We start from the raw sequence: 27,501 nt of genomic DNA, 5'->3' as shown, positions 1-27,501 counted from the left end.
ACAATGAACTTTCTAAATTTGAAAACATTTCCCCAATGACTGACTAATCGTGTCCTGATTGCCCTTTAGTCACAGAGGAAAGGGATACGGTGAAGAATACTGGGTCAGGGCCAAAAATTCAGTCACTTTAATTTAGTATTTGATCCAGGTGAAAAAACACACGAGAGACAATGCAATTTTGCTAGGTTTGGATTTCCCACACCAGACTAAGTTAGATATCCTCTCCACAATTGCGTAATGTCCTGAAACAATTTAAACAGTTCAGTTATTTCACACTGTACCTGGTCACAGTGTGTTTGATGTGTTTTTTTTAGAATGAATGCACATATGAGTGGAGACATGTGTCTATATATACAGACATACACACACACATATGTGTGTGTGTGTGTGTTTGTGAATAGAGACCTGTTTTGTCTAATTCAGCATGTGTTCAGACAGGGTTTCCTCTTAGCCTGTAGAACAGATGCTTGAGAAGGCCTTTCATGTGTGTGTCTCTATTCATTTTTGTGTGGATGCAGACGCTCATGTGTGTGTGTGTGTTCATATTTGTGTGAATGTGTGCCTGGTACAGTCACAGAACTGAATTTAACTCCCGAGTTAAGAAAAAAGCACTTCAAAAGAAGCCAGTTCCGTGCTTACAAGCACGATTTGTTCGTTTCTAAATCAAACACTATGATTTAATGAACTTCCTGTGCAGAATGCTGGCTGTTTATTATTGTGATTGCTCAGACGCATCCTGCCATGCCTTCTTCAATGTCTGACACACCACATATCCACCGTTCTCATGAGAAAAATTTAGCAAGCATTACTCATCTCATAGAAACACCCTTCCACATACATTCCCGACTTACTCCCATATAGACACACACACACACACACACACACATTTTCTTCAAATCGCTACAGTCTGACACACAGTATGTGTCCATTTTTAGGTCATGCTTCCCCTTATTGTACTGCCTTTATATTGGTGATATTTTCTTGGCCTGTTCTTTGAGTGCTTAAATGGAATATCACTTAGAGGAAAAGTCTTGTTGGCTGAAATATTTCAACAAACCCCCTGTATGTGCCAGCTATCCTTCATGCAATCTTAAAGCGACAGTTCATCCAAAAATGCAAGTTCTTTCATGATTTGTTTAATATTAATATAATCAAATTATTGCTGTTAACAACCCATTAACAATGATTTTGGATTCAATAAACATCTAATTTGCTACATATTAATTAAAGTAGTTACTAAGCTTAAATATTGGGTAACTAGTTAATGGTAATAATTTGTCCCCATGGGTACTAAAATATTACGTAGTTTTTCAATATTTCTAGTTTTATTACGTTTTAGCTTCAGTTTAAAAAAGAAAACATAGAAAAGTAGTTCAAATACTATAAGTTTCTTATATATTTTATTTAATATGATTAAATTTTTTTTTAAGATATGCCTTAGATATGCCTGAAATTTTGGAACAACATTTTTGGATAAACTATCTCTTTCAGAAATTGTTTGGTGTTCTAATGGCAAACCCACATGGAATTTTCAGCTACAAATTACCTCAGAAATGTAACAATGATATAATTTGATCCAAAAACTATTTTTAATTATTTATGCTTCCAGTTAGCAATATCTATCTAAAACACTTTATGTTTAAATTGTTTCTGGTGGATTTTATGCTAAAACTGGAACAGAAAATGCATGTAGATTCTGTCTGGGTCTGCCTATGTGTGCATATTGATTTTTCTGAGATATACTCATCTTTAATTTCTAAAGGTATATATATGATTAAAAAAAGAAAACACTGTGTAAAGCTTGATCATTGAAAGGTATCGTATGTACATTCTATTGAGAGGTCTTGACTGGCTGGACCCTGACTCAGGCCCTTATTCTTTATAGCAGCCCGGCGCGGCTGGCCTGACGCTGCGGTGGAGGAGGCCCAGGGAGAGTGGAGTTGTGGGCCGGGCCGGCCTGATAGCGGCTGGATGGGCTTGAGCTCGGCCATGGGAACAGCAGCACTCTTATCTCAGCCAGGCAGGAGGCGCAGACGGGCTTCCTGTGCGAAAAATCAGAGCGCTTTTCCTCTCGTTGTTTGGCTTCCTCCCCGACGCGAGACAGCTTCCCAGCAGCGTGATTGTCCCTCCGTCTTCAAACGTGGCACAGTCCGCTTCCTCAGGAGCTTGATCTATTCTTGAGAGTCCCTGATCCCACACACACACACCCTCCGCCCCACTTTACCGATCCCCCACAATCCCCCTCACCTGTCCTGCCACACTCACAAATAACCCCACAACTGCCAGTGCCCTTCCTTATCCAGCTACCCCAGAGACGTCACTAAAAGCAGGCCATCTCACGAGGATCCAGAACAGCCGGGCTCACACAGGACGGAGAGGCTGATATCTCTGCACCCCTGGAACTACATTCTAATTTATTCCTCTTTGTTGTTTTTGTTGTACAGAGACAGTTTTTTCTGCTCTTCCTCTTTCTGAGCATGATCCCATCCATACACTGCCTGGTGCTGCTTTGCTTTTCGTGTTCTTGAGTGGTACTATAAAGGATGTATGAACCAAGCCTCCATCTCCAAAGCCCAGACCATCAGTTGTAGTTCTAACATCCACAAAAAGCTGTGAGTTCAGATTGTACACGATGAAAATATCCTCTATCTACTATCTCGACGTGAGCCAAGGAGGGCAGAGAAAACCGAGGCTCGCTATTTGGATTTCTCTTTTTTTTTTTTTTCCAGACTGGACCTGGCCCAGAATGCCTGCTGTGTAGGAGTTCTGATGGGCCGTAAATGAATGACAAAAGCTCTGTGTCATCCTGTGTGTCATCTTATGTCAAACTATTCCACTTCACAGTGATGCTGTGTATTACAGTTGCTTTATTTTGTGCTGAAAGAAAAGATCCTGCCTGTTTGTGTGCAAGTGTTTGTGTGTGTTGCGTGAGTATTTGTGCGTTTGTTTCTACTCTACGGGTCTCTCCCAATGTGATTCGTCCCTTTTTATACAGATTGTCTATGAGTAATATATGATTCTAATATTTAATAATTTTATACAACTAACTTACTTATGGTAAATCTCAATAATTGCCAAATGTGTAAGAACGCTGATAAAAATGTATTTTTAATATCTAATGTATGTGTTCATATCAAATGTATTTGTTTTTACATTAAATTTGCTTGAAATTATTTGTACAACATGGTCTGTTTGGTTCCGGAAAATGCATATGTGAAGTCCTAGCTGCTGGCAAAGATGTAGCTGAACTATATAATAAACTGTTTCTCGATTGATGCTTTTCTAGACAATAAAGCAGAGTAGATTTCATAATGACCCACTGAAGTCAGTTCGTAACACTGTACGCAGGCACACCGTGTACATGGATGAAGGTGTGTGAATGCAGAATGAGTGGGGATGTTTGTGGTTAAAACAAATGGGTGTTTGAAGTCTGTGTGCATGAGAGAATGGGCGAGCGACTGTTCCCGAAGAGCCGTGGGAGAGTGGACTGTGCGTTTGAGAAGTGCTGTTGTCATGATCAGGGTGGGACATACGAGGACAGAACATTCACTGTCTCAGCCAAATAGGAAGAGCAATCAGAGAGAGCCGTCAAAGCCAGGGAGGGGTAACAGGGCGGTGGGCACACAGTCACGGACAAATACCCATCACCACGGCCCATCACAACCGTGCTCTAAAGATTAGAGACCTTAAAGAATTGGCATGGATAAGATAATAGGATGAATGCCTAGAAGTTGGTGTGCAAAGTGGATGAGAGGTTGGAGCTTGGCTGGGATGATTTACAGACAGGAAAAGGAACACATCCAAACCCCACACACTGCTAATTACGGAACACTCCAATGAGTGTCACCGTATCCTGACACGAATGACACACACACACACACACACACACTGAAAATGAATTCCGAAAAGAAAAAAAAAACAATTTGGTATGTTGACTCTAGTGAAAAATGAATTCCCAAGAGACCCGGTCTTCCCCTTTCAGACCGCAGCTGCGCTACACATCTGTGTCTTGTGACATCACTGCTTGGACACTTGTGAACTGAGAGTGCTGTCGTTCTCTCTTCCTCTTTCTCGTCCTCTATCTTCCTCTCTATAAGATGCGAGAAGCCTCCTCCTTCGTCCTGGACTGCAGTCAGCGAGAAGACAGAAGTCACGTCCACCCACAATCCCATCCTGACCGTCAGCCACAGACAGGAAGTGTTAGAAGGGAAGAATAAGGTGAGTGTTCGACTGGGCGGACTGATCATAGGGAACAGATTAAATGAATACACAAGAGGGCACACAAGAACGCAAAAGTACACCCCCGCTGTTCACACAAGGTCATCTACGCTTATTTCTGTAAAATTATGTGTTCCACCAAATCTTTCTAGATAACAGCAATCAAGTTCCAATTCTAGTTAGTTCTGTAGGTGGTAAACAGGTGTCTTTCCTCTCTGATTACCGGAGCAACATTAAATGATTTATTTCAAGAATACTCCATCTCCATCCCCCATGCATGTACTTGAATTGCCCTCCTTGTCAGAATCTGTTCCCCCATCCATTTGAAGAGACATGTTATCTCCTGTTTGGAGATTATTCTTAACCAAAATCAGTTTGATAAATATTAAAACGTCTTTCTTTAAGAAACTATAGGGGATTAGAATTTGATAGCAAAAAATACAGCTGTTAGAATAAGATTGAAACCATTTTTTGCATTTCAACCTATGTTGCAAAATCTTGGTCACTTACTCATGAAGCTTACTCATTTTGTGGCTAGAAGTAATGTGAAATGTTATCCATATGTGTGGGAAAAATTACCCACAATTTACCCAGCATGTCCCTGGCTCCACATCAGCGGTCATGGCTGGTCTTGGAACAACATTATTAACAAAACTAATGACTCATTATGGGTTTGTGCATAGGACTTAAGGTGCTTGAACAACATTCATTAATCTAGGGTATGAGTATGGATTGTTTTATAACTATGATTGTTTAATGACAATGTAGTTCCTGGACAAACAATGGAAGCTGATGCTGGAACATTTTCTACTTGAGGAAATCACATAATGCTTAAACTTTTCAGGCGTGCTTGCTTTCATGCAACAGTTGTTTTTTTGTGTTTCCACAGACTGTAGGAGTTCTGACAGTTGGCGAAGCATTGATTTCTGGCATCTATCGCTGTGCTGCATCAAATTTATTGGGCAGAGATGAACTAGACATCCGTTTCTATGTCACAGGTATATGTGTGTATATATATATAAAACTACATTTTAAAAACCTCAACATCCAGATATTGTACTTAATTCTCCATTACTTTTTCTCTCATGCTCCCTCTCTCTAACTCCTTCCCTTTCTTCCTTTAATCCCGCCTCCTCCATCCCCTTGTTTTCGAGGGTTTGCTTTCAAGCTGTGCTAAATTCGGCCACAGTGGATGTAGCCCATCCTGGCTGTTGTCATAGTGACAGGGTGGAGGAGTGAACAGGAACCTGTGGCTCTTATCATACTGCCTCCTCGTGCGGTGCATTATTTGGAGAACACTGGTGGTGTTCGGGAAAGATAAACATTATCTTCCATCAGGAAACCCTCGAGCGGTTTCCACGGGAAATTTCAAATAGCTAAAGTAAATAGCGCGCCTTTACACTAGCGTCTTATTGCTAGTTGCACTGACAATGGCTATTCAACATTGTCATCAAAGGTTACAAAAAATGCTGCTTGGTCAACACTTCCAAAATGGTTTCTCTAGGCTGTTTTTTGTTTAATAGCCTCAAACAAAACTCAGTTGTTGCCAGGAGGTCTGCATGTGTTCAGTCTCACTGTATCGAGGATTTATGCACAGGAAGTGGAAACTGAAACTGCTTTTGTCCACCATCACAGATGTCAAAGGAGGCCTTATCGCGTCTTTGGAGGAAGAGCCCAGAGAGGGAGGGGACCTTCGTCTGGTCTGTATAGCCAATAGACACCTCTATTCAGACCTGGCATGGTATAGATTAACGAATCAATCCACAGCATCAGAGGGAGCTTCAGTTCTCGGCGGGGAGCTCAAAGAGGGCCAGTTCTCTCACACTCTGCAGCTTCTGCTAAAGAATGTGACTGCTCAGGATTCAGGAACATACCGCTGTTCCACCACACACCTGCTTACAGGAGAACACACACACCTAGATACAGCCGTGGAGGTCACAGGTGTGTCTTTAAAAGTCATTGTGCTCAACACACACACACACACATTGTGTTTCCATGTTCCGTAGGTGTAATGGTTTTTATACTGTACAGACTGTATATTGTCCTATGCCAACCCTACACCTAAACCTATCCCTTATTATATTAACCTACATTTTTAGATTTTCAAAAAATTTTATTCTTTGTATTTCCTCATGGGGACCAAAGGTCAAAATGTACTGGTATTTTTATCGTTGTAGGGACATTTGGTCCCCATAATGTGATAAATACCAGGTGCAAACAGACACACACACACACACAGACACACACACACACACAATTATACTCTCTGTAAAGCGATAGTTTGTCATTACATGAACATTCGGTCAACATTTACTCACCATTGTTGACTTTCATGGAAAACAATATGGAAATTTAACAAAAAGTCCTGGCCACTCTTTTCTATGGAATTAAACATGAATGAACCTAAAAAAAATAAGTGAATGATTAATTTTTTTACTAAAAGCATATTTGTTATACTGCTATGATCTTTGGCTCTTTTATAGAGTACAAAATAGAGTCTTGTTATAAATATCCTCCGCATCTTATAATGTTTGTTTGTTATTATTGTTAATTTATATTTATTTTCTAAATTGTATTTATTATTATTATTTCATTTGAGCTTGACAAATTAAGCTAACACTTATTATGTTACTGCTTCATAGTTTTCGCTAATTCAAAATAATCAAAATAGCTTTAAACATATCTAATAAGGCATCAAAAAACAAGAGATTTGTGTCTTAAACACAAAAGTACACCACAATATTCATGGTCATATACCATATTGCTGTATCATTTGTACATTTATATACGCTTATTAATGCAAACAGATAAGAAATAGTAGGTTATTGTAGGTCACAACACAGTACGAAGCCATCAGAGATCTTAGACACTGACTTTAAGTCACATAAAGGATGTGTTTGCAGACAACCTCACATTCAGAGACACGGGCGGAAAGAGAAACAAAAAGAGAAGGAGAAAGACAGAGCGAAAGGGGTCCTTGGGAACTGCGTCCCAGAACTTCCTGTGGCCCTTCTCTCCAAGGCTGTGTGAAGCAGAACCTCTTTGGTGTGGGAATGAGATCTAGTCAGGAGGAAGAGCACACAATGGCACTTCCCACTATGCCACATTTACAGGCTGCTTCACATGGCCAAAGAACAATCAGCCAATCAGCCACTGTCACAGAACGAGGAAAGACAATAATCAATTGTGTCCAGGAGGAAAATATCTAAAGCAGAAGTTTAAACTTATTATTCTCCTCTTTTTCTAGAGGTTTATGTAATCACTCTTCATGTGAAGAACCCCCCCGGGGGTTATGTGTTTTATGTAAATTACGTTCCTGATAAATTAAATAGCAATTGCCTTATGTTGATCTACGTAAATTCGAGATTGCACCGTAAAACTTTCAACAGCAAAAGCAATAGTAGGCTTCCTTGGCCAGCCGACCCGGAAATATCAGTCGAGTCTGTGAAATGCTGAATGTGTCATTAAGACAAACAGAGGGATTTCGCTGAATGGCACAAATCCAATGGCTGCAATTCAAAAATTCCAGGCCTCAATCTGCAATGAAAGAAATACAACTCGCAGTCTATTCACACTTCTGTAACAATAGCCAACCGCGTCGCCCGTAAATCACTCAGCTGCTTTATAAGGCGGACGAGTAATGCTAAGTGCCTCATGTGACTGCTGTGATTTCCGTCAGTCTCCCTAGGGGTGTTTTTGATCTTGTTTGATTAAACTGATTCAGTGGATGTGGAATATCATGCGTAATGACCCCTGACCCGAGCCCTTTTGTCTTACACTGTACAGTCCTGCAGGCACCGGTGCTGCTGCGAAACCTGAGCGATCACAGCGTTAACGTAAGCAACTCGGTCACTCTTCGCTGCCCCGCTCGGGGAATTCCACACCCCCGGATCACATGGTATAAGGACCAAAGAAAGCTGCAGCAGGTGTCCGGTGAGACTGAAAAAAGGGCTTTTTGAGTATTTATTTAAAGTTTCCCGTATGTGAATAGATTATATATGTGTTTCATTTATTGGCAGGTATTATGCTGTTTCCAGAGGAAGGGACTCTTCATATCGACCGAATTACAGTTGAAGACCAGGGACTTTACATCTGTAAGGCCACCAATGAGAGAGGGTCTGTGGAGAGCTCCGCCCACATTTGGGTTCAAAGTAAGCCACTGCTTTGTTCTTTGTCAAAGGAGTAAATTTACAAATTTTTATTTTTATTATTATATAGCTTATTTTGAATGTTGTGGCAAGTGTGAATTTAATAATAATAAATAATAATGCAATGAAAATAATTTTAAATCATATCAAATTGTCTACTGAATATACACTACTGTAAGGATTGGAAACAGTAAAAAAAAATTATATATATATATATATATATATATATATATATATATATATATATATATATATATATATACATATACATACACACACACACGTTTTATTATATAAAAAATGTCATTAATCCAAATTGTCATTCTGTTTTACATAATTTATTTTCTTTTGTTTTATATTCAGTAAAAAATGCACAACTGTGTTCAACATTGATAACAATAACAAATGTTTCTTGAGCACCAAATCAGCATATAAGATTGATTTCTGAAGTGACCATGGCATGATGCTGAAAATTCAGCTTGTATTATATTTAAAAGTATTAAAGTAGTTATGTAAGAACCTTCTATTTCTATGTATATATAGACGCATATATTTATAATAAAATGAATGCATCAGAAGCTTCTTTCAACACAAGTTCTACAGACCCCAGAATTTAAACTTTGAAGGTATGCATAAATAGTCGTTATTTACTCCTGTCGGATGCTTCTAAACACGGTGCTGAGAGGAGACGTTCACGCTGTTCTCTTCCGATAGGTCAGGAAGGAAACTGTCTGCCATTTTCATTTCCCACAGATGGCCTCGGCTTTTCAACCCTTAAACTGTTTACCTATTTTTATGTAGGTTCATTTGTTTAGTTCTTTCTATAGAGGCTAATGCATTTCTTGTGACCTATAGGGAGTTGTCACGCTCATGGGTGCAAATGCGATCCTGGTCATGTCCAAGTCTCTTATTTTTCTCTTTAAACAATACTTGTTTATGTAGGTTCATCTGAATCCCTTTCTCTGGAGATCCCGACTCTAGCGTGTACATGCGTGGTGGCCACTCTCTTCTGGCTGCTTCTCACACTGCTGATTCGCAAACTCAAACAGGTGAGAGCCAATCAAGGCCAATTACAACTGCTTATGTTGTTGTGACCTGTAAAACATATCTATATTATGTGCTATATTATGTGGGTCATTCTCAGCCAAACGCCAATAACGAAAAAGCAGAGTACCTGCCAATCATCCTGCATCCAGGGGAGGAGCCTCTGATTGATCACTGCGATAGATTACAGTATGATCCCGCCCAATGGGAGTTTCCACTTGAGCGCCTTAAACTAGGTAAATTGTGTGTGCCTTCTAAGTTACATTGATGCTTTTGCGCAGTATACTGATATATGCTTTACTGTTCGCCAGAAAAGCCCTTAGGGCGAGGGGCGTTTGGCAGAGTAATCCAGGCCTCAGCTTTCGGCATTTGCAATTCAGCCAGCTGCACCACAGTGGCCGTCAAAATGCTTAAAGGTATATTCTTAGGCAGTAAAACTGCTGAAGAATATTAAAAAGAACTACTTTGTAATAAAAAAAGCCTGTTTAGTAAGTTCCTGTCTTGTTCCTGCAGATGGCGCTACAGCCAGTGAACACAAGGCTCTGATGACAGAACTGAAGATCCTCAATCATATTGGTCATCACCTCAATGTGGTCAATCTTCTCGGTGCATGTACCAAACCAGGAGGTCTGCATGTCACCATTTCTCTCGAAACCCTCAAATTGTGGTTTTAATAACGGCATCTGTATATGGCTTGTGCACATATTTTGGGCTCAGCAAGTTTATTTTAAAAGAAATTAACACTTCTTATTTAGCGAGTATGCATTAAATTGGTCAGAGGTTAAATGCATTTAAATGGTAGAAGATATTCCTAGATCACATACATTTATGTTCTTATGCTCTTTTGAGAGAAAGAGGGAGAGAGAGAGAAAGAAATGTTTCTGAATGTTAAAATGTTTTCTGAAGGATCATGTGGCAGACTTGAGTAATGATGCTGAAAAATCAGTTTTGCATTACATTACTAAATAGATGACATCATTTAAATTGTAATAATAATTCACAATATTACTTTTTTACTGTAGTTTTGATCAAATAGCATAATTAACTCTTTGAAAAACATATATAAAATTCATGGTATAGAGAAAAAATGATGTTGTTCTGTATGTATTAATCTTATGTTTTGGTGTTTTCAGGGCCTCTGATGGTTATAGTGGAGTACTGTAAGTTTGGCAACCTGTCTGCGTACCTTAAGAGCAAACGAGATGTCTTCCTGTTGAACAGGGTTAGTCTATCTATCTATCTATCTATCTATCTATCTATCTATCTATCTATCTATCTATCTATCTATCTGTCTATGTGTAAATTTCAGTTAATATTTTCAGATAGTCATCAAGTTCATGTCTGAACTACAGTCTTTTATTAGTTTTGTTGAACGTCTTTCTGAATGTCACAGTATTTTGAGCAGGGAACTGCTGGTTTGTGTTATTGTGAGGTTTAGTGACCTCTATATATGCGTGATGTTAAGTTTACAGACTTCTCCTATTTCCTTCTGAAATAAATAGAGCAGTGTTCATCAAGACAACAGAGTCATACTTCCCTCTGTGTGACCATCTCTAAGGCTTCTTACCTCCTTGAATGGCCTCTACAAAAGCTTCACACAAAGAACAGCGTGTTTCTGTGACAGTCCTGGTCAAAGATCTGGGCCTAGTGATAAAAAATGAAATACATGTAGAGTCCTTGCATTGTATTGCATTATTCACTGGACGTGTTCCTGCTGAATAGCTTCTCACTTCATGTTGTGTGTATCTGACTCAGGTTAGCAGAGAAGAGGAGGGATGTAAAGGACGATTGGCCAGTGTGTCCAGCAGCCAGAGCAATGCCAGCTCAGGGTTTAGTGAGGAGAAAGGAGACACCTCAGAGGAAGACAGCGGTGAGCTTGCATCACATGCATGACGTCATTTAAATTATCAGTGTGCAGTGAACCATAAAACGTGTTTCCCCAATACAATAATTATTTATTTTGAAGCAAAAAGGATTTTTTTCCAAGAAGTAACTGTTATATAAATGATTCAAATACATTTTTCTGAATAAATGCTATTTGTTGGAATTGTCTATTATTCAAAGAATCATGTTCTACCAAAATATTAAGTCAGAGCAACTCTTTTCAATATTGATAATAATAATTATTCTTAAGCAGCACATCAGCACATTGAATGATTTTTGATGTGAGGATTAAAATAATATTACAATTTATAATAATTGTTTTCTATTTCACAATGTTACTGTTTTTATTGCTTTTGATTTGGATTTATGGACTTTTTTCAAAAACAAAAAGGATTTTACAGAAAGTTAAAAAGAAGGTGGATCCATGGATATATAATAGTCAGTATTCTTGGGTCAAAAATATTGCTTCAAATTTCAGCTTTTGCGTTTTATGGAAGAAATAAAGTTACATTCGCCATGACAACAAATATAATGTTGACCTTAATATTAATACAACATGTTTGGGTCATTTCAGAGAGAAGTCTTAGGCTGATGAAACAGTGGGCAACTATTGCCTTATACCAGGAGAGACACAGGGCCCAGGACTGATCTAAATTATCCAGAATTTTTACCCATTTTCAATTGAAAAGTGCACAAACAACGTAGTTTAAATGTATCATTAGCTTTAGTGTTTGTCTTCTGCAGGCTCTCTTCCTGAATCCAACACCCCTCTGCTGCTTGAAGACCTGATTTCTTACAGCTTTCAGGTGGCCAGAGGAATGGAGTTTCTGGCCTCTCGCAAGGTAAAGTACCTCCCTGTCTACGTATACGAACATAAATACGGACTTTTTTCCACAGTGTTTTTTTTTTTCTTCCATGTTTTCAGTGCATCCATCGTGACCTTGCTGCCAGAAACATCTTGCTGTCCAACAACAATGTGGTGAAGATCTGTGATTTTGGCTTGGCCCGAGATGTATACAAAGACCCAGACTATGTGCGCAAGGGAGATGTAAGTATTCCATAGATGAATCAAAGTTTATGGCCATCATCATAAAAAAAGGGTCAAATGTATGTACGTGCGTTGCCATGAAGGCACGGTTACCGCTGAAGTGGATGGCACCTGAATCGATCTTCGACAAAGTCTTCACCACTCAGAGTGACGTGTGGTCGTATGGAGTGCTGCTCTGGGAGATCTTCTCACTTGGAGCGTCTCCGTACCCGGGGCTGAACATCGATGAGGAGTTTTGTCACAGACTGAAGCAGGGGACTCGGATGTGTCCTCCTGAATACAGCACCCCAGACATGTCAGTTCTCACACCCGTATACATCGTATTAAACATGTTCAGTTATTACCACACGAACCATGCTAATATCGAGCTTGTGGGATTTCTTTGACAGTTACGGCATTATGGTGGCATGCTGGGAAAATAACCCTCAGGACAGACCTTCTTTCTCTGCTCTTGTGGAGATACTTGGAGACCTCCTGCAGACCTGCGTCCAACAGGTGGGACATTATTTAGTGTGTTTGTTTGTATTTGACTGATCAGAACTCTTAAAAAAAAAAAAATGCTTTTTTTTTTTTTTTTTAAACAGGATGGAAAGGATTATATTCCACTGAACTCTTTTATTTCTGGAGAAGGAAATACTGCGACGGCGCACATCGACCAGAAAGACATGAACCAGAAAACGCTGGGAACTTCAAGGTGCAAATGTTATCGTATTTGAACATATTAACTGAATATGTATAATAACTACACGTAAAATGCAATATGTAAAATTCAAAATACATGAAAAAAATGCACTTGTTTCATTAAATTAAATAATTCATTTTAAAAGCTAAAATTCTGTAATTTATTAATTGAATAAAGTAAATTAAGATAAATATTTAAATGTTAATTTCGCTTTAGCTACATCAGCTCTGGGAAAATCAAAGCCATCAGCACTTTTGAGGGTCTGCACAAAGAAATCCCTGATGTAAGTGTTTTAAAAATATAGTTGAATTTCACTTGGGTGATGCTGTTGAGATTGACTTTTAAAAAAAAAAAAAAATTTTATATCTGATTTTAGGACAACCAGTCTGACAGCGGAATGGTTCTCCCATCTGAAGAGTTGATTCGGGTGAAGTGGATAGACAGATTTAAAACCAAAAACATCACTAAGTAGGTGTCATGACGTTGGCTTCGATGATCTGTTACATAACCATTAAAATGTTTGGGGTCAGTAAGATCTTTTTCATACAGTACTGATTCTTCAAAATGATTAAAAGTGATGGTAGAAACATTTATAACATTACCGGTTTCAGCTTTGCCATTAAAAAGGATTATTGTACATTACACCCTATATTATAGCATTAACTTACATGTATGTAATTAGTTCCACAAAATGAGGTCGCTGCCTTTTGTGTCGCAGGTTCTTCTCTAAAGGTCAAAACCAGCACATGAAGCTGCCAGCAAAAGCTCTGCCTTGTATGACTAGCGCCCCCTGTTGTCATCAGAGAGAGGGTCCTGCTGTGTGTTTCTCTGAGAGATGCTCCTCTCCTCCACCAGACTACGAAGCTGCTCTCATCTACCCCTGTTTCTAACACTCATGCCATCCGAGCTGCCTGTAAACAGCAGTCAACATCCGTTACCACCACCACAAAAACACTGCTTATCTCAACTCTTTTGTTTCACTGCCTTATTGTGCGAGGTTGGTCTCCGCACATTCCCACACCTCTACCCAACGAACTTCTGTGAATTGTTTAATCACTCATAATTGCTGGTTTAAAAAAGAAAGAAAACTAAATTGAAAAAAAATTTGAGCTTACACTTACACAAAGTATTTTAGGCAATTAGAATGTTAACAAAAATTCATATGAAAACTTCTATTTTAGGAGTTAATTTGGATTAATCTGTAACTTCTTTGTGTCTGGAAATTTCCATGTTTTGCATGACTGTCTGCGCTGTTTTCAGTATTTTTGTTTTTAAACTCTTATCTCTATACCCTCTTTGAAGCCGCTAGTTATCTACACCACTTTAGTTTTGTTTTAGCAGTCACAGAGCAGCTAATATTATTTATGGAAAGCATCTATTACAATCACTGCTTGTAGGTACCAAATGTTTAACTGTAGAGCACATTTCATGTGCTGCGAGCCATATGCTGGAAAAGTTCACCTTATACTGTATTTATTTACATTCAGTACCTTAATAGTAACCTCTGAAAATATGATAGTATATATTGGATATATCAGATCTAGAGCTAAAGTAAACTTTTTCATGTGACACTGCCATTGCACAAAGCCTGCAAGTGAGGACAGGGCTTTTTAGTTTTGGTAGAATAAAATGCACACACACACACACACACACACACACACACACACACACGTTTTAAAAAAAAAAAACACACACTTTAAAAGTTTGGGGTTAGTAAGAAAAGCACAATTGTGAAATATTATGACAATTTAAAATTCTATCACTCTAGTTATCATATCAGAATATTAAAAACTTTTGCTATAACACTCATCTCCACCCTAATAACAGCCGCCACAATTCCTGCTATAAAATGTTTTGCACCACTGAAAACCATATCTGAGACTGGGTCTCATTGCTGCTTTTTCAGTGCTGGACATTTTTGTAGCATCTATTTTGGAAAGCACTCGATTCTTTTCCTCGGTGCTCTTTCAGCCAAAAGTGGCAAGCAAGTTCCTTTTTGCAACAATCATGCCATTAAGAACAACCAAACAAGTGTTCTCTTTTATTACTCTTTATTAAAATACTGCTGTACACACAAATATTGCAAAAATGTGACAATAAACAAGAAGGGCATAAAACGTACTGGGATGGTGAAGGAGGATTTCATGTACGAGTGAGTATGTATGCATGTATGTATGTGTCTGGAGTGCGTTCCATTAGCGACTGGGTAGATGATATGAGATCGACCTGTAAAAGGTGGTATTAATATATATATATATGTGTGTGTGTGTGTGTGTGTGTGTGTGTGTGTGTGCGATATTCGGAGAGGGATAAGGGCTTGGCACCATGTCCACCAAGTATCAGTTGACTAAAACAAAGCAAAACAAAAAGGAGAGAAAAAAAAAAAAAAAAGTACATTATTGAACTCACAGCATCCTCAGCTCTGCCTGCTATATCCTGCACCCTCTCGGTCCAGTGTGGCACACCCAAATCTGTGCTGCAAGTCCCACCCGTTCCTTGACTCACCGATTGGGCAGTCACCAATGACAGGTCAGACACATTCAGTCATTGGCATATTCCTGTCAGGGATCAACCTGAGCGAATTCCAAACTGTTTTCCGGATGTTGTCACATAATTCATAGGTCAAAAATCAACAAAAAACAAAAACCAAGAGAAACCAATACAATCCCAACTGTCCTGCTGGGACTGGTCCACAGAGATCACACTAGTGAAGTGAGAAACATCCCATCATGCATCTCTGTACAACAACTTGGTGAGGTAAGGGAAAGACAGTAACAACACAAGAGAGCTCTATACTGAGATTCACTATATCCAAACCAATACTAGCGTGAAGAGTGGGAAAATGAGAACGAATTAGGGAAAAGAATGACGAAATGGACAGAAACTTGGGATGCTCCACAACAGAGGCATAAGAGGACATTCCACAATGAGATAGAACTGGTTTCCCTTGCTAGCATGGTCCAGTTCTTTGGTTCCTATCACAAGAGCCTGACTTCAAAAAAAACAAACAAACAAAAAAAAAAAAAAAAACAACGAAAAGCCATCCTCTCAAAATCCGATTTCAAAAATCATCCATAAAATGAAAAAAAAAAAAAGTTACGAAATTCTGAAATAAACAAGTTTACACAGCAAGAGGAGAGAGCACCCCTTTGTCGTGGAAGCCCCCCTCGACTGCGAACAACCAGTAACATCCCCTCCCGCCTCCAAGTTGGCCAACTTTTAAATGAGTCAATACAGCAGACGAGGAGTGGCGGCACATTACAACTCATGCCACACATTCATAAGTGGTCAGTCTCATCAGTTTGCCCAACCCAGCGCTTTGTCCCTTCGGAGCCGAGGACTATGAACACATGACCAGTGGTCTGTCCCAATTTGTAGTACCTCATAAAAAAAAAAAAAAAAAGCATGAGGAGATGATGTTGAAAAACCAGCACTCTGTTTTTCTTCCATTTCATGTGTGAGGCCCCCGGCCCTCAATGCACCCTGTGGGACACGCACAATCATTTAAAAAGGAACTTAAAATGTTTAGTGCATCCTCCAAAGAAAAAACATAAAAAATTAAAAATTAAAGCAGGAAGTTAAAGTCTTATTTTCTGGACATTGTTCCCAAGTCTAAAAAAAAAAGAAAGAAAATAATTCATCATCACAGCTCTCAGTTCAGTCATAATTCTGCAGCTGCGGCGTTGTTGTGAAAACTAAAAAAATAAGCTTTAGAAAACAACTTTCTCTGGACAGAACAGTGTATCTGACTGGAGGTGAGCAACCAGCTGGCTCCGCCCTGGTCGTGAGATCATCATTCTGCACCTATGATTCCAGGCTGTAGTGCAATGTGCTCTGTTTCAGGCAGTTCCAGCCCACTCTTGGGGATGGCTGGGGGTTACAGAGGGCCGTTCGTGGCGGCTAGCAGTTCCTGGAAGGTGCTCTCAAAGCAACGCTTCAGGTCTGAGTAAGTCACCACAAGCACGCTCTTCTCATCCCGTGACACCAGACTGATCTTCTCCGGTACTCCAGCATCCAACTGCAATGAGAAATTAAAGTTAATCAGTGACAAAAATAGTGAACTGGTTAAACCAGCACAGAAGTGATGAATGACACATAATAGAGTTCCATGACAATGAATAAGAAAAACCTGTTACGTTTTAAAGTTATAAAATTATATGATTATTATTGTGCAAATAAATATTAGGTAATGTTAATTAACAACATGCACTTGCTATAGGGTTGTTTTTAATCATGCACCTGTCAAATTTGAGATTTTGGGCTTTTCATATAGTATTTCTTTAGACTAGTGGAAAGGAAATCCCAAAATAACATTAAGTGTTTCTTTTATAGCACTTCATTTATTAGTATCAACAGATTTCAATTACAATAGATATTTTAAAACCTGTTTTCTCAAAATGAGTGATTTCTCCTATATTGTTTTCTGCGACAAAATTGGATACCCCAAATTCTTGAACATGTCAAAAAAATTAAATGTACACAAATTTGCAGAAGCTAAACAAGCTCACCTTATTGAGACAGGATACAATGTGGCTGAGGTCGATCCAGGGCATGCCTGCCTCAGTTACCTGGTGGAACAGGTGATCTCTGAAGAGCTTCAGCAGGTAACGATCACCAGTCTCAGACCACGTTGGGTCCTTCTGGAATCTACAAGTAATATTGCATGTTGACGTTTGCCATTTCAGAAAGGTTTTAATACTTCAGTTTTAATAAAAGACTTACTCTGGTCTCTCGTTGATCGTTCCCAGTTTTGCCAGTAGGCGGAACAATCGTCCGTTTTGAACCTCCTGCACAATGCAAAAAGTTCATTATGATCGTTTTTCGAATTCATAAAAAAAAAAAAAAAAAAAAAAAAAAAAAAAAAAAAGGTTTATTTTGGATTTGTGTAAGTGAGACTTCCAGATTATGAGAAGGGAAGTTAGAGAGGAAAACAGGTCATATTTGAACCACTTTCTGAGTCACATTCACTCTCGCATCAGATCCAGCAACGTCAAACAAACAGAAGGCATGTACTGTTTAATATAGTGAGTCTAGTATATTTTATAGTAAGTCGCATCTTTGATAAAAAGGGGTTCGATGCCACAATACACATTTTGTAGGTGTTTGCATAAGGGTTGGTACAAAAAAAACCCAAAAACAACAACAACAAAAAAACAGTCACACATCTGATACGGAAAGCAGAAGAGAAAACAGCTGAAACCATCCAAAATATCTACAGCGATCACACCTCCACCCTCCAGTGCAAGATCAGTACACACTAGATAGTAGAGTAAACTGAAGAGCTCTGTCTGCAAAGGCGTTTCTTTTTGTTTCCTGAACTGATACTGAATTTACAGTCTAGCTGTGTCTCTGAATGGAAAGTGACGAGATAAAAAGACTGACAAAATGTTCTGGTCTCCGGCTACCTGGCTTCAAAAACAAGCAGCACAGCGATTAGTCTGATAATTCTACTAAATAATCACTCAATCCATCAGGAATGACTAAATGATCAATAAATAAGAATCTCAGAGAATTGCACATTTTTATTTTCCGTAACATCCAGCTCTAAAATAACCAATAAATGTATGTGTGTGTGTGTGTGTGTGTATATATATATAAATAAAAAACACTTTTTTTTTTTTTTTTTTTTTTTTTAAATAACACTTTCATTTACAATAAACTGACTTTTTTTCTGTTTAAAAAAAACTAGTGTCTCCACCTTCAATGTGGAAGCAAGCTGTGTTCTGTGAATGTGTAAGACTTCTGATTCATCAGAATTATAGAAAAATAACAACAATATCAAAGAGTAGTTAATGGTAAAATGGTTTGAGCAACAAACCAGTGCATTTATAAATTAAACAATACATTAAAATACTAAAGTGAAAAAAAGTTAGCAGTTTCAAGCTGCATAATGAGCTCATTTGTACATGTAATATGAACACCTGAAGCCAGATACATTCAATTTGTAAAAGCTTGCAGCCATTTGGTGCATAGTAACTATAACATTTTAAACAAACTGAAATACCTTAGCCAGGTCCTCCTCAATGACATCATTTCTCATTTGCGAGGCATCAAGTTGAGTGTAAAACCGTGCTCCAATCATGGGCATAATGTCATTGACGCTGCGCAGACGGCTTTGTTCTGAAAGCAGGTACCTGAAGATCGAAACATGACCATAAGATGTGGCACCACATACAAACTAATGCACAAGCATTAATGTAAGAGTTCATGACCATGTTAACTAGCCTCAAAAGGATGCATACAGAACAACAAGCTGTCATATGTCATAGTATAACCACTTTTTAGAGCATAACAATTGTGTAAGAAAAAGATAGAGGCCCACAGAATGAGGTTCTTGAGGTCAGAAGAGTAGTTGATTGACACCAGCTCCATGGCCTTCTGCACATTCTCTCTCTTAATGCCAGCTAGAGAGTTACACGCCAGAGCCAACACCACCTTCCCCAGGGAGATGAGATCTGCTTGCTGATGAACACAAAGAAGAACGGCATCTGATGAAACTTAGAGAGTTTAGACCAAAAGTGTAAAACGACAAATGCTCAAAACGAATGAAAAAGCTGCACCAAAACCCACTGCTAATGCGAGGAACCTCCTATCAGCATTAAAGTGGTGCATTGTTACGGTCATGAGATTCTTGCAATTAACTGCTACAAAGATAATTGTAATTCACTTAGTAAAATGTTATTTACGCTAAAAGTGGAATCAGAAACTTATTTTAGTAGGTAGTTTAGTAGTAAGTTAATTTAACATGATGAGCATAAGAAACGTTCTAGAAAAATAACCCAACGTTTGAACGACAGTGTACCAAAATCAGATTAAATGATGATGCATGTTTGTTTGTCACATAGCTCATTTAAAAACTCCTGTTGCCCAAAGTGCTATTCAGTAAAAGTACATTTTACACAAACAAATAGCCCAAAATTAAAATAGAATAAACAAAAACAATATTGCATGAACAAGAACAGATCTATACTGTTTATCTCACACCGTATGTCTAAATAAATGCCTCCTGAGCAGTGTTTTAAAATGACCTAGCCATGTACAGCATCTTATTTCTAGAGGCAGGTCATTCCAGAGGCGAGGTGCCGAGACCGAAGAGGCACGGTCTCTTTTGGACTTCAGGGACCTTTCTTAAAAACTTTTTGGATGACCTTAATGGCTGTGTTGTAGAATGAAACTGTATCCCCGAAAAATAATCATGTGATTGGTGATTAGTGTAACACTGGGTTTTGGTGTAGAGGAGATGTTAAATACCTGGTACTGGGGCATCAGCGCCAGGTGGTTGGTCTGACTATTGTCAAATGTTAAGACATCAAACATTCCTACACAGTTGACTCGTAACCTGTGAAGAAAACGACAAACATTTAGCAGTATTCGTGCTTGGTTATTTGTGCAAACACTGCTGTGAGAGGCTGATAAACATTAAAAGGAAGAGCATAATAAAGTAAGAGCAAAAATAATCCAGTGAACTTCTCCATTCACTATTTATGGCTAAAAATAAGGGCCCCACTGAACACTGACCAATTGGTGGTTTGACTGTACCAGTTACTGTATCGTTTCGCACAGCAAAAAGATTTGCAAAACTACCCAATCAATTAATGTCCTGTAGTAACATGATCGTTCTTCTGGGTTTAAATGAGCAAGATGCATGTGGCTATACCGTGTCTTTCCAGTGATGAGGATCTTACTAGGGTCCATGACCCTGCAGGCCAGCCCAGCCGTGTGAATGGTGCGCAGTGCCGAGCTCAGCTGGACAATGTAGGCCCAAATTAGCGACTCCGGTAACAGGCCCGCATGTTGCCGCGGAGGAGGGAGCTCATGCTGCCCTAATAAAGAAAACAAAGTTATTTCTCAAAGCAACATAATTTCTCAAAAAAAAAAAAAAAAAAAAAAAAAAAAAAAAAAAAAAAAATTGTAACCTGTGATATGGTAGCTGACAAACAAACACAAAAAAAATAAACATTAACATCAAGGTATTTATTAAAATTTGATATCAATGTATAAGTGTACTTTTTTTTTTTAATGTTGTGGCTGGTTATTATAATATATTGCTATATTTTAGCCCGTCCTGATAACAAACACACATTTTATGGTTTGAGGCTGCGCTGTGGTTGATGAAGTCGTATGCGCTGCAGCTGTTTATAGCTGAACATCATCCCTGGGTTTTGCTTCCTCTGTCAGTCTTGAGCTTGCAGGTACTGAACCCACCTGAGGAGGGATCGGTTTCAACCACTCCTTCCTCTTTCCTCGCTACACATTCGCAAAGACGCAACTGCCACCAAGCGCTTGACGTACTCTGTATTTAACTGCTATTTCCACACACACACACACACACACACACACACACACACGCAAACAGAAACAAAAGAGCATGAAACAACTAACCCCACTTTCTCTTTGTGAAGTAAGAATCTGCTGCCGGATCATTGAAGTGCCTGCTGAACATGGTCTCAGCCCCCGCATGGAAGTCATAGGAAAATACCAGTGCTGCACAGATAAAAAAAAAAAATTAATTAATTAAAAAAATTTCATACTATCACTGTTAAGTTTTTTAAGATATATTCCTAGTCTTCCTTTGAAAAAACATTTATATGATTTTAAAATGTTAGTAAGAAAAATATTATTATAATACAAATATTATAAATATGGTTAAATCACCATTATTAATATAAATCTTTTCCAACTATGACAAAGCAGCTTTACAGTATTAAAGTATTGCAGTATATATATCTTTCTTCTAGTTTAAATCTAGGCTGCAGCAGAGCCAGATTGTGCAGAGGACATTAGTAAGAAATTAAATAAAAGTATATTAATAAATTAATAAATCTATTAATACTAATAAATGAATAGAAATACATTTTGCTAAGATTTATGAAGAAATTATAATAAAAAGGTCTTTGTTTTTTTTTAAAGCTCAATTATGTTTTTCTTTAGAAATTCATTTCAAATGATCTGAGCAGAGGTGTGTTCAAGTCATTTCATTTGTAAATACTTTTGAATAAATTTATAGAAAGAAACAATTTTCTATTAAAAAAGAGCTGAAAAGGAATAGTTCACCCAAAAATAAAAAAAAATCTGTCATCTTTCAAAACTGTATGTAGTAGTTTCAAAACTGTATGAATTTCGGAAGAAATTCATTTCTATTTTGAAGAAAGTTTGTAAACAATTTGCTTGAAAGTCTGTTTTGGGCCAACATTGACTTCGACAGTAGGAGAAATTTTATTATAGAAGTCAATGGTGACCAATCGTCAATGGTTATGAACTTTCTTCAAAATATCTTCCTTTGTGTTTGACAGAACAAAGAAATTCGTATAGGACCTGCTCACACCCTAAACAAGCTAACAAAAAGAAGGCATTCGTACAGTGGTCTCCAAATGCTTTGGTGGTGAAGACCTCTCGGAGGGTCACAGTATTGGAGTGCTGAATCTTCTTCCACATGTCTACCAACATCATACACTTGGTGTTGACCAGCCTGAAGCCTGTGAAAGCACACAAGGTACAAATGTGAGTAAAAACAAAATATCAGGGTGCTGTCAAAATGCAGGGACCGTTTATTATTTTAGTTCTCCAACTTTTAGCGATTAGATCTAGGTATTTTTAATACCTTAAAACCATAAAGAACTTCAAATTATTTCATTTTTAGTTATGTGGTTCGATTGGTTATCCAAAAATGCTACCATCGTAAAAAACAGTGAACCAATGTGGAAAAGCCGTACAGCTGTTCCCTAGAGGAACAGCTGTACATACAAATAATTTATGCCTCACCATGTATCCTCCTGAGGCAGTAAGGCAGGTCATCTTTGCTGTTGACTGCCTTGTAACAGGAAGTGATGTAACTGAAGTTGCTGGTTTTCTGAAGACGGTTCGGTGGGGGAAGGGGCTCCAGGGGAAAGAGGCTGTGGTAACTATCTACCTCAGACGGCACTCCTGAAGGAGAGATGGAAAAGAGATTGCAATCATCCAGCACACTTTTTCTTCAATGCATGCTCCAAAATAAACACTTGACTAAATAGAAAGAGATGATAGAAAGAGATAACTACATGAAATGCTTTTCAAACCAATACAAATATGCCAGACAGACAAAGGATGTGGTTTTCTATTCAGACTGCAGGTGAATCCATATGCTCTGACCACAAAACAGACATTTTAGATGAAGCTGTTTAACAGTAGCCGTGTTGTCCATTCAGACCAAAACACCGTTGATATGTCATGCCAACACAAGACAAACCACATCCTTACCAGGGTTCTCGGACTGATCTATCTGTGCCATCGTTATCAAATGCCTGTTAATCAGCTCCTACAAACAAGAACAAATGTGTGAAAAAAAAAATGACATTCAACAATTCAAACTACTAAACACTGGCTAACAGACGAGAGCAGAAATTGTGGATTACCTGTCGGAGTTCGTCAGCCATAAAGAAGGATGGCGCATTGGCTTTTGGCTGCATGTATGCCACATGAGGTGCCGTTTGTGGATACATGTGATATGTTGGGAACACCTGGAAATGCATAAAGCATAAATTTTAGATAAATCAGCTAAAAGCAGTAATAGCACACAGCAAATACTGATTTATATGAACCATACCATTCCGGCCAAGGGAGCAGGGGTGTTATCAGTATAGAAGTAGGTAGTCCCGCCCACGGTCTCCTTTTGAATCACGTGGGCTCCGCCTCCCTGGTCAGACGCAGTGGTGGGCACCATGTAATTGGCTGGGTTGGGGTTGGGGTTGGGCGTGTGACTGCGCCGCCGTGGGGCTGGGGACGTGTGAGGGGTGATTTTGGGAGAGTGAAGAGGAGAAGACCCAGCAGAGAGCGACATACCTGTCCAAGAAACCAGATATTCAAGTCTAAATGAAAAACAGAGTACCCTGACCAGATTCACAACACATTAAACCACTGAATAGAAATGCTTAACATAAGAAAAGTGATCTAGCCAAAAAAAAACGGAAAGGAAAGGAACAAACAGAATGGCAGAACACCAGGTGGTACTTTCTGGGAGTGAGTAACTGACCAGGTGCAAGAGCAGCCGCCGTGGAGCTGCTCAAGCCAGGATGAGGGAAGATGGGGGAGGTGAATGCTGGCACAGTCGCCTGAGACATGGAGGCCATCCGTGGGGCCCCTTTAGGGACAAACTCACTGGCTGTGGGGTTAGGAGCCTGAAATAGAACCACAGATGCAAACAGATGTTTTCACTCGGACACCTTTAAGACAGTACCTGAAGTAAGAAAGTAACTATTGATAATGGGACAAGCAAAGCAATCTTTTTCCAAAATTGACTACTCTCAAGGAACACCTGTATCATTCGGCTGGTTTCTGAGTACAGTCAAGACCCGTTTCTTAGGGCAAAGGTATTCAAAGTGGGGATGACTGTTTTTTTGTTTGTTTGTTTCTTTGCTTGCTCGCTTTAAAAAAAAAAAAAACTTGTACAATAACTTTTACAATAACTAAAAACATTAAAATAAATTAGAATTCTATATATACCAAAATAAAATATATTATATTAAAATACATGTAATTAAATAAAAATCGTAGAGGAGATTGTAAATACACAACTTTTATTTAAAGGATTTCCTGTGCAAAAGCATGACGTAAATGGCATGATGTCAGCATAGTAATTAAAATTCCACTGCTAAAATTCTATTTAAAACTCACTAATCGATTGGTGAACGGTTGGATCATTAGTCTTATCAAAATTGGAAACATTTTCATTGCCTTCTTGAATCTTAATGTCAGAAATACAAGTGATTCTTCCGTCATCAATACCCTGTCGGAGCACAATACAGCACAAAATGCCATGATAAACCCTTACCTTTCTCCTTTGTGATAAGCTCAAAGCACCAAAATCACTGAATAGAGATGATGTTGGGGAATTTACTGGATCTAAAAAGTTGAATCGGACACATAGAAAAGGTTTTCAAATCTTGCCACAACAGCTTTATTCTCGCAACAAAAATTTCAACAATTGTTAACTCACCATGTGTGCTGTGGCTGAAGCTCTTGGCACCATCATTCAGCAGACTTGGAGAACTGCTACTGCTGGTCATCCTCTAATAACACAAGCAACCATCAACATGTGAAGTGTCCCATTATGAATCACCACTATGTTGCATTTGATGGACTCAGCTGCTAGTTTTGTTTTATTGGCTTCCTGTTTTTCACCACACAGTCACTAGTGGTTATGTTACCTGCATCATTGAATATTTGGACTCAGCTGGGCCTCCAAACCCATTGACCCCAATAAAGGTGCTGCTGAAGTAGGAGTTGGTCAGACTTGCATCATTCAGAGCAGCTCCCTCCATCCCAGGGACTGCAATAAAGCAAAAATAAAGCATGTGAATCCTTTGTGTTATCTTACAAAGTCGTATGCAAACTTTTATAAACTAAATAAATAATTCAAACAACTCAGTGAATGGTTGCTTCACTGTATTGTTTTAAAAGATTAATGTCATTAAAAAAAAAGTTCCATAGAATTTCTCCTGAACATTAAAACAGCAAGAGCCGCTGGACATCATTTCAAACTTTACTGTGAAAATGCTCTCAGACTCTTCTAAAGCGTCATCAAAACACTGTCAAACAAGATGGTTGCTATTTGGTTAGTTTATAAAGATGCTTTGATCTTGTCTGTGAACAATAGCAGGTGTCTTTCTATGGCAAGGCATTTAACATTTACCCATTAAAGCTAGTATCTATGCCACTGTTACACGAGATGCATGTAACTACACATTTTGGACTAGTATGTATTCCAATTCAAAAATCCACTAACTATTTAACAAAACATAAAACAAAATTATTCAACTATTACTTTAACACTATATGGTATTTATTAGCTAATACATCTTAATTTTTAGCACCCAGTACTAAAAAGACAGTACTATTTACTCTTGCACTTATTTCACCCAACCTCTTTATTCTACCTAATTAACCACAGGTGCATTTCCCAAAAACCCTTGCTAGCTAACTATGGTTATTAGTTCCGTTGAACGTGACCTTAGATGCTTTTCAGAAACTAACCCCAGAACAGCAACTTTGAAATTACATAAAACTACTACTAGTATGATTTGAAAAAATTTTTTTTTAAAATGTTATTTGAATGGAATACCTACTATGGTTCACTAATGCAGCACTTAAAAAATAGATACTAGTAACTATTAAAATAAGCACTAAGCATGAGTAGTATTAAGTAATAAGTAGCAGTGCTTATGATGAGCATTTGTAGGTGTAACTGTAAAAGTTTAGTCAACTTCAGATACTGGAGTATTCCTGTAAAAACAAGCATGTCATTTAGACTCAAAAAGAAACAATAAAAGATATACTTACAGTTTTATTGCAAGTTACAAACCAACATTAGAGTTGCATACCGCCATCTACTATATTGGAGTGTGTAAAATCATGGCTTCAATATGATTTAGAACTCTTATAATCAAGAAAAAAATCCTTAGCGCTTTAATTTCCCGTTGAGAATGATCTACGATAAATGTTAAAACGGCTTGCCATACATATCAGTTATCAAATACTAAACAACTCATGCATTTGGAAAAACTATTTGAAAACCAGCAGAAATCACGTAGAGTATTAAATAAACGCTTTTGCTTCTGTTGTTCTAGTATTTTCGCCCTTAGTTTGAAAATTCTTGCGCAAAGTGGAGTAACGTGTTGATTTCCCGTGTTGTTTTGGTAGCCTGATGTAGGCCGCTAAAGCCACGGCCTCGATTTAAACAAAAGCGGCCGCGCAGCCCCATAACCGAACAACAACAGAGGACAGGATACGTTAGGCCTCAGTGCAAACTTACTGGACAACAGATGTCCCTCCGGAGCTGTTCCCGCGGGACCGAGAGAATCGTTCTTTTTGGGAACGTTTGCCGGAGCGCCGCTGGCCGCGCTATTACCGAGCACGTATCCCGCCGCCGTCACCGCTCCGCCGGCTAGAGATAAAGAGACGGGGCTTCCTCCGCCGCCGCCAGCACCTGTACCACCACCGTGCAGAGAAAGGGTCGCCATGGACGGGTCCTCGTGCAGAAACTGGCATTCATCTCCGTAAAAACAAGTCTTGTCTTTCGCATAATAACGGCAGAATTTCACCTTTACACCGGGTATTCCGACACCCCCGAGCGGAGCAGCTGAAGCTGGGAGTCCACTGTTCATGGCACCGCTGCTGCTGCTGCTCCCGCCGGAAGACACTCGCACATAGACTCGAGATATTTAGCAGCAGTATGTTTTAAAACACTTGAGAAACAATGAGCACCTTAGTGGACGTTTAGCAATAAAATCAACCTCCTCATCGAGCCAGATGACTAGTCAGCAAGAGCCACACTTTTGTTGCCATGCACTGATACTCGTTATCGGGGTCCATAGCTGGCCTACTAGTCCATCAGCCTGGCGTTTGGCTGGGATCATGCTGTTGTTGTTGTCTTCTGTCTACACTTGTTCAGCTAAGCGCTAATAGCTCTGCTGTGCATGCTGGGTACAGGACTGCAGTTCGCA

General features: G+C 38.8%; 2 protein-coding genes across 5 annotated transcripts in view; one reads left to right on the top strand and one right to left on the bottom strand.

Moving 5' to 3' along the window:
* Window positions 1-15,145, top strand: part of flt1 (fms related receptor tyrosine kinase 1) — a 27,300-nt gene extending 12,155 nt beyond the window's left edge. The window contains exons 11-29 of one of the 4 annotated variants that reach the window (XM_043225736.1): window positions 4,098-4,218; window positions 5,108-5,216; window positions 5,854-6,159; window positions 8,005-8,151; window positions 8,238-8,369; window positions 9,309-9,415; window positions 9,511-9,646; window positions 9,722-9,826; window positions 9,924-10,037; window positions 10,544-10,632; window positions 11,166-11,280; window positions 12,039-12,136; window positions 12,220-12,342; window positions 12,426-12,637; window positions 12,732-12,837; window positions 12,927-13,036; window positions 13,241-13,307; window positions 13,401-13,492; window positions 13,743-15,145. In XM_043225736.1, coding sequence (XP_043081671.1) covers window positions 4,098-4,218; window positions 5,108-5,216; window positions 5,854-6,159; window positions 8,005-8,151; window positions 8,238-8,369; window positions 9,309-9,415; window positions 9,511-9,646; window positions 9,722-9,826; window positions 9,924-10,037; window positions 10,544-10,632; window positions 11,166-11,280; window positions 12,039-12,136; window positions 12,220-12,342; window positions 12,426-12,637; window positions 12,732-12,837; window positions 12,927-13,036; window positions 13,241-13,307; window positions 13,401-13,492; window positions 13,743-13,914 — 2,461 coding nt within the window. In that variant the 3' untranslated portion in view covers window positions 13,915-15,145. Of the gene's footprint in view, window positions 1-1,841; window positions 3,174-4,097; window positions 4,219-5,107; window positions 5,217-5,853; window positions 6,160-8,004; window positions 8,152-8,237; window positions 8,370-9,308; window positions 9,416-9,510; window positions 9,647-9,721; window positions 9,827-9,923; window positions 10,038-10,543; window positions 10,633-11,165; window positions 11,281-12,038; window positions 12,137-12,219; window positions 12,343-12,425; window positions 12,638-12,731; window positions 12,838-12,926; window positions 13,037-13,240; window positions 13,308-13,400; window positions 13,493-13,742 lie in introns of those variants that run through there. The other 3 variants (XM_043225738.1, XM_043225739.1, XM_043225737.1) reach the window with 3 other exon arrangements.
* pan3 (poly(A) specific ribonuclease subunit PAN3) lies at window positions 15,059-27,501 on the bottom strand. The gene is made up of 18 exons (XM_043225740.1): window positions 26,811-27,501; window positions 25,207-25,328; window positions 24,996-25,068; window positions 24,831-24,901; window positions 24,033-24,177; window positions 23,607-23,842; window positions 23,416-23,520; window positions 23,261-23,318; window positions 22,787-22,948; window positions 22,384-22,500; window positions 21,407-21,508; window positions 20,682-20,847; window positions 20,276-20,363; window positions 19,347-19,486; window positions 19,029-19,158; window positions 17,747-17,811; window positions 17,533-17,671; window positions 15,059-17,042 (listed from the first exon to the last, which is right to left on the bottom strand). The coding sequence occupies exons 1-18, from the start codon at window positions 27,160-27,162 to the stop codon at window positions 16,902-16,904; spliced, it is 2,412 nt and encodes an 803-aa protein (XP_043081675.1). The 5' UTR covers window positions 27,163-27,501; the 3' UTR covers window positions 15,059-16,901.

The sequence above is a fragment of the Puntigrus tetrazona genome, chromosome 24 (assembly GCF_018831695.1).
Source record: "Puntigrus tetrazona isolate hp1 chromosome 24, ASM1883169v1, whole genome shotgun sequence".
NCBI classification, from domain to species: domain Eukaryota; kingdom Metazoa; phylum Chordata; class Actinopteri; order Cypriniformes; family Cyprinidae; genus Puntigrus; species Puntigrus tetrazona.
Note: the sequence above shows the minus strand (reverse complement) of the source record. Positions and strands in the feature narration are given on the sequence as shown.

Excerpts from the sequence above, each read along its gene's own strand:
- pan3 (XM_043225740.1), bottom strand. The coding sequence starts at position 27,162 with ATGAACAGTGGACTCCCAGCTTCAGCTGCTCCGCTCGGGGGTGTCGGA. Across the intron at positions 21,509-22,383 it reads CAAAGCATTTGGAGACCACT|CACTGGTATTTTCCTATGAC; the intron begins GTACGAATGCCT and ends TTATCTGTGCAG. Across the intron at positions 17,812-19,028 it reads TTGAGGAGGACCTGGCTAAG|GAGGTTCAAAACGGACGATT; the intron begins GTATTTCAGTTT and ends TGCATTGTGCAG.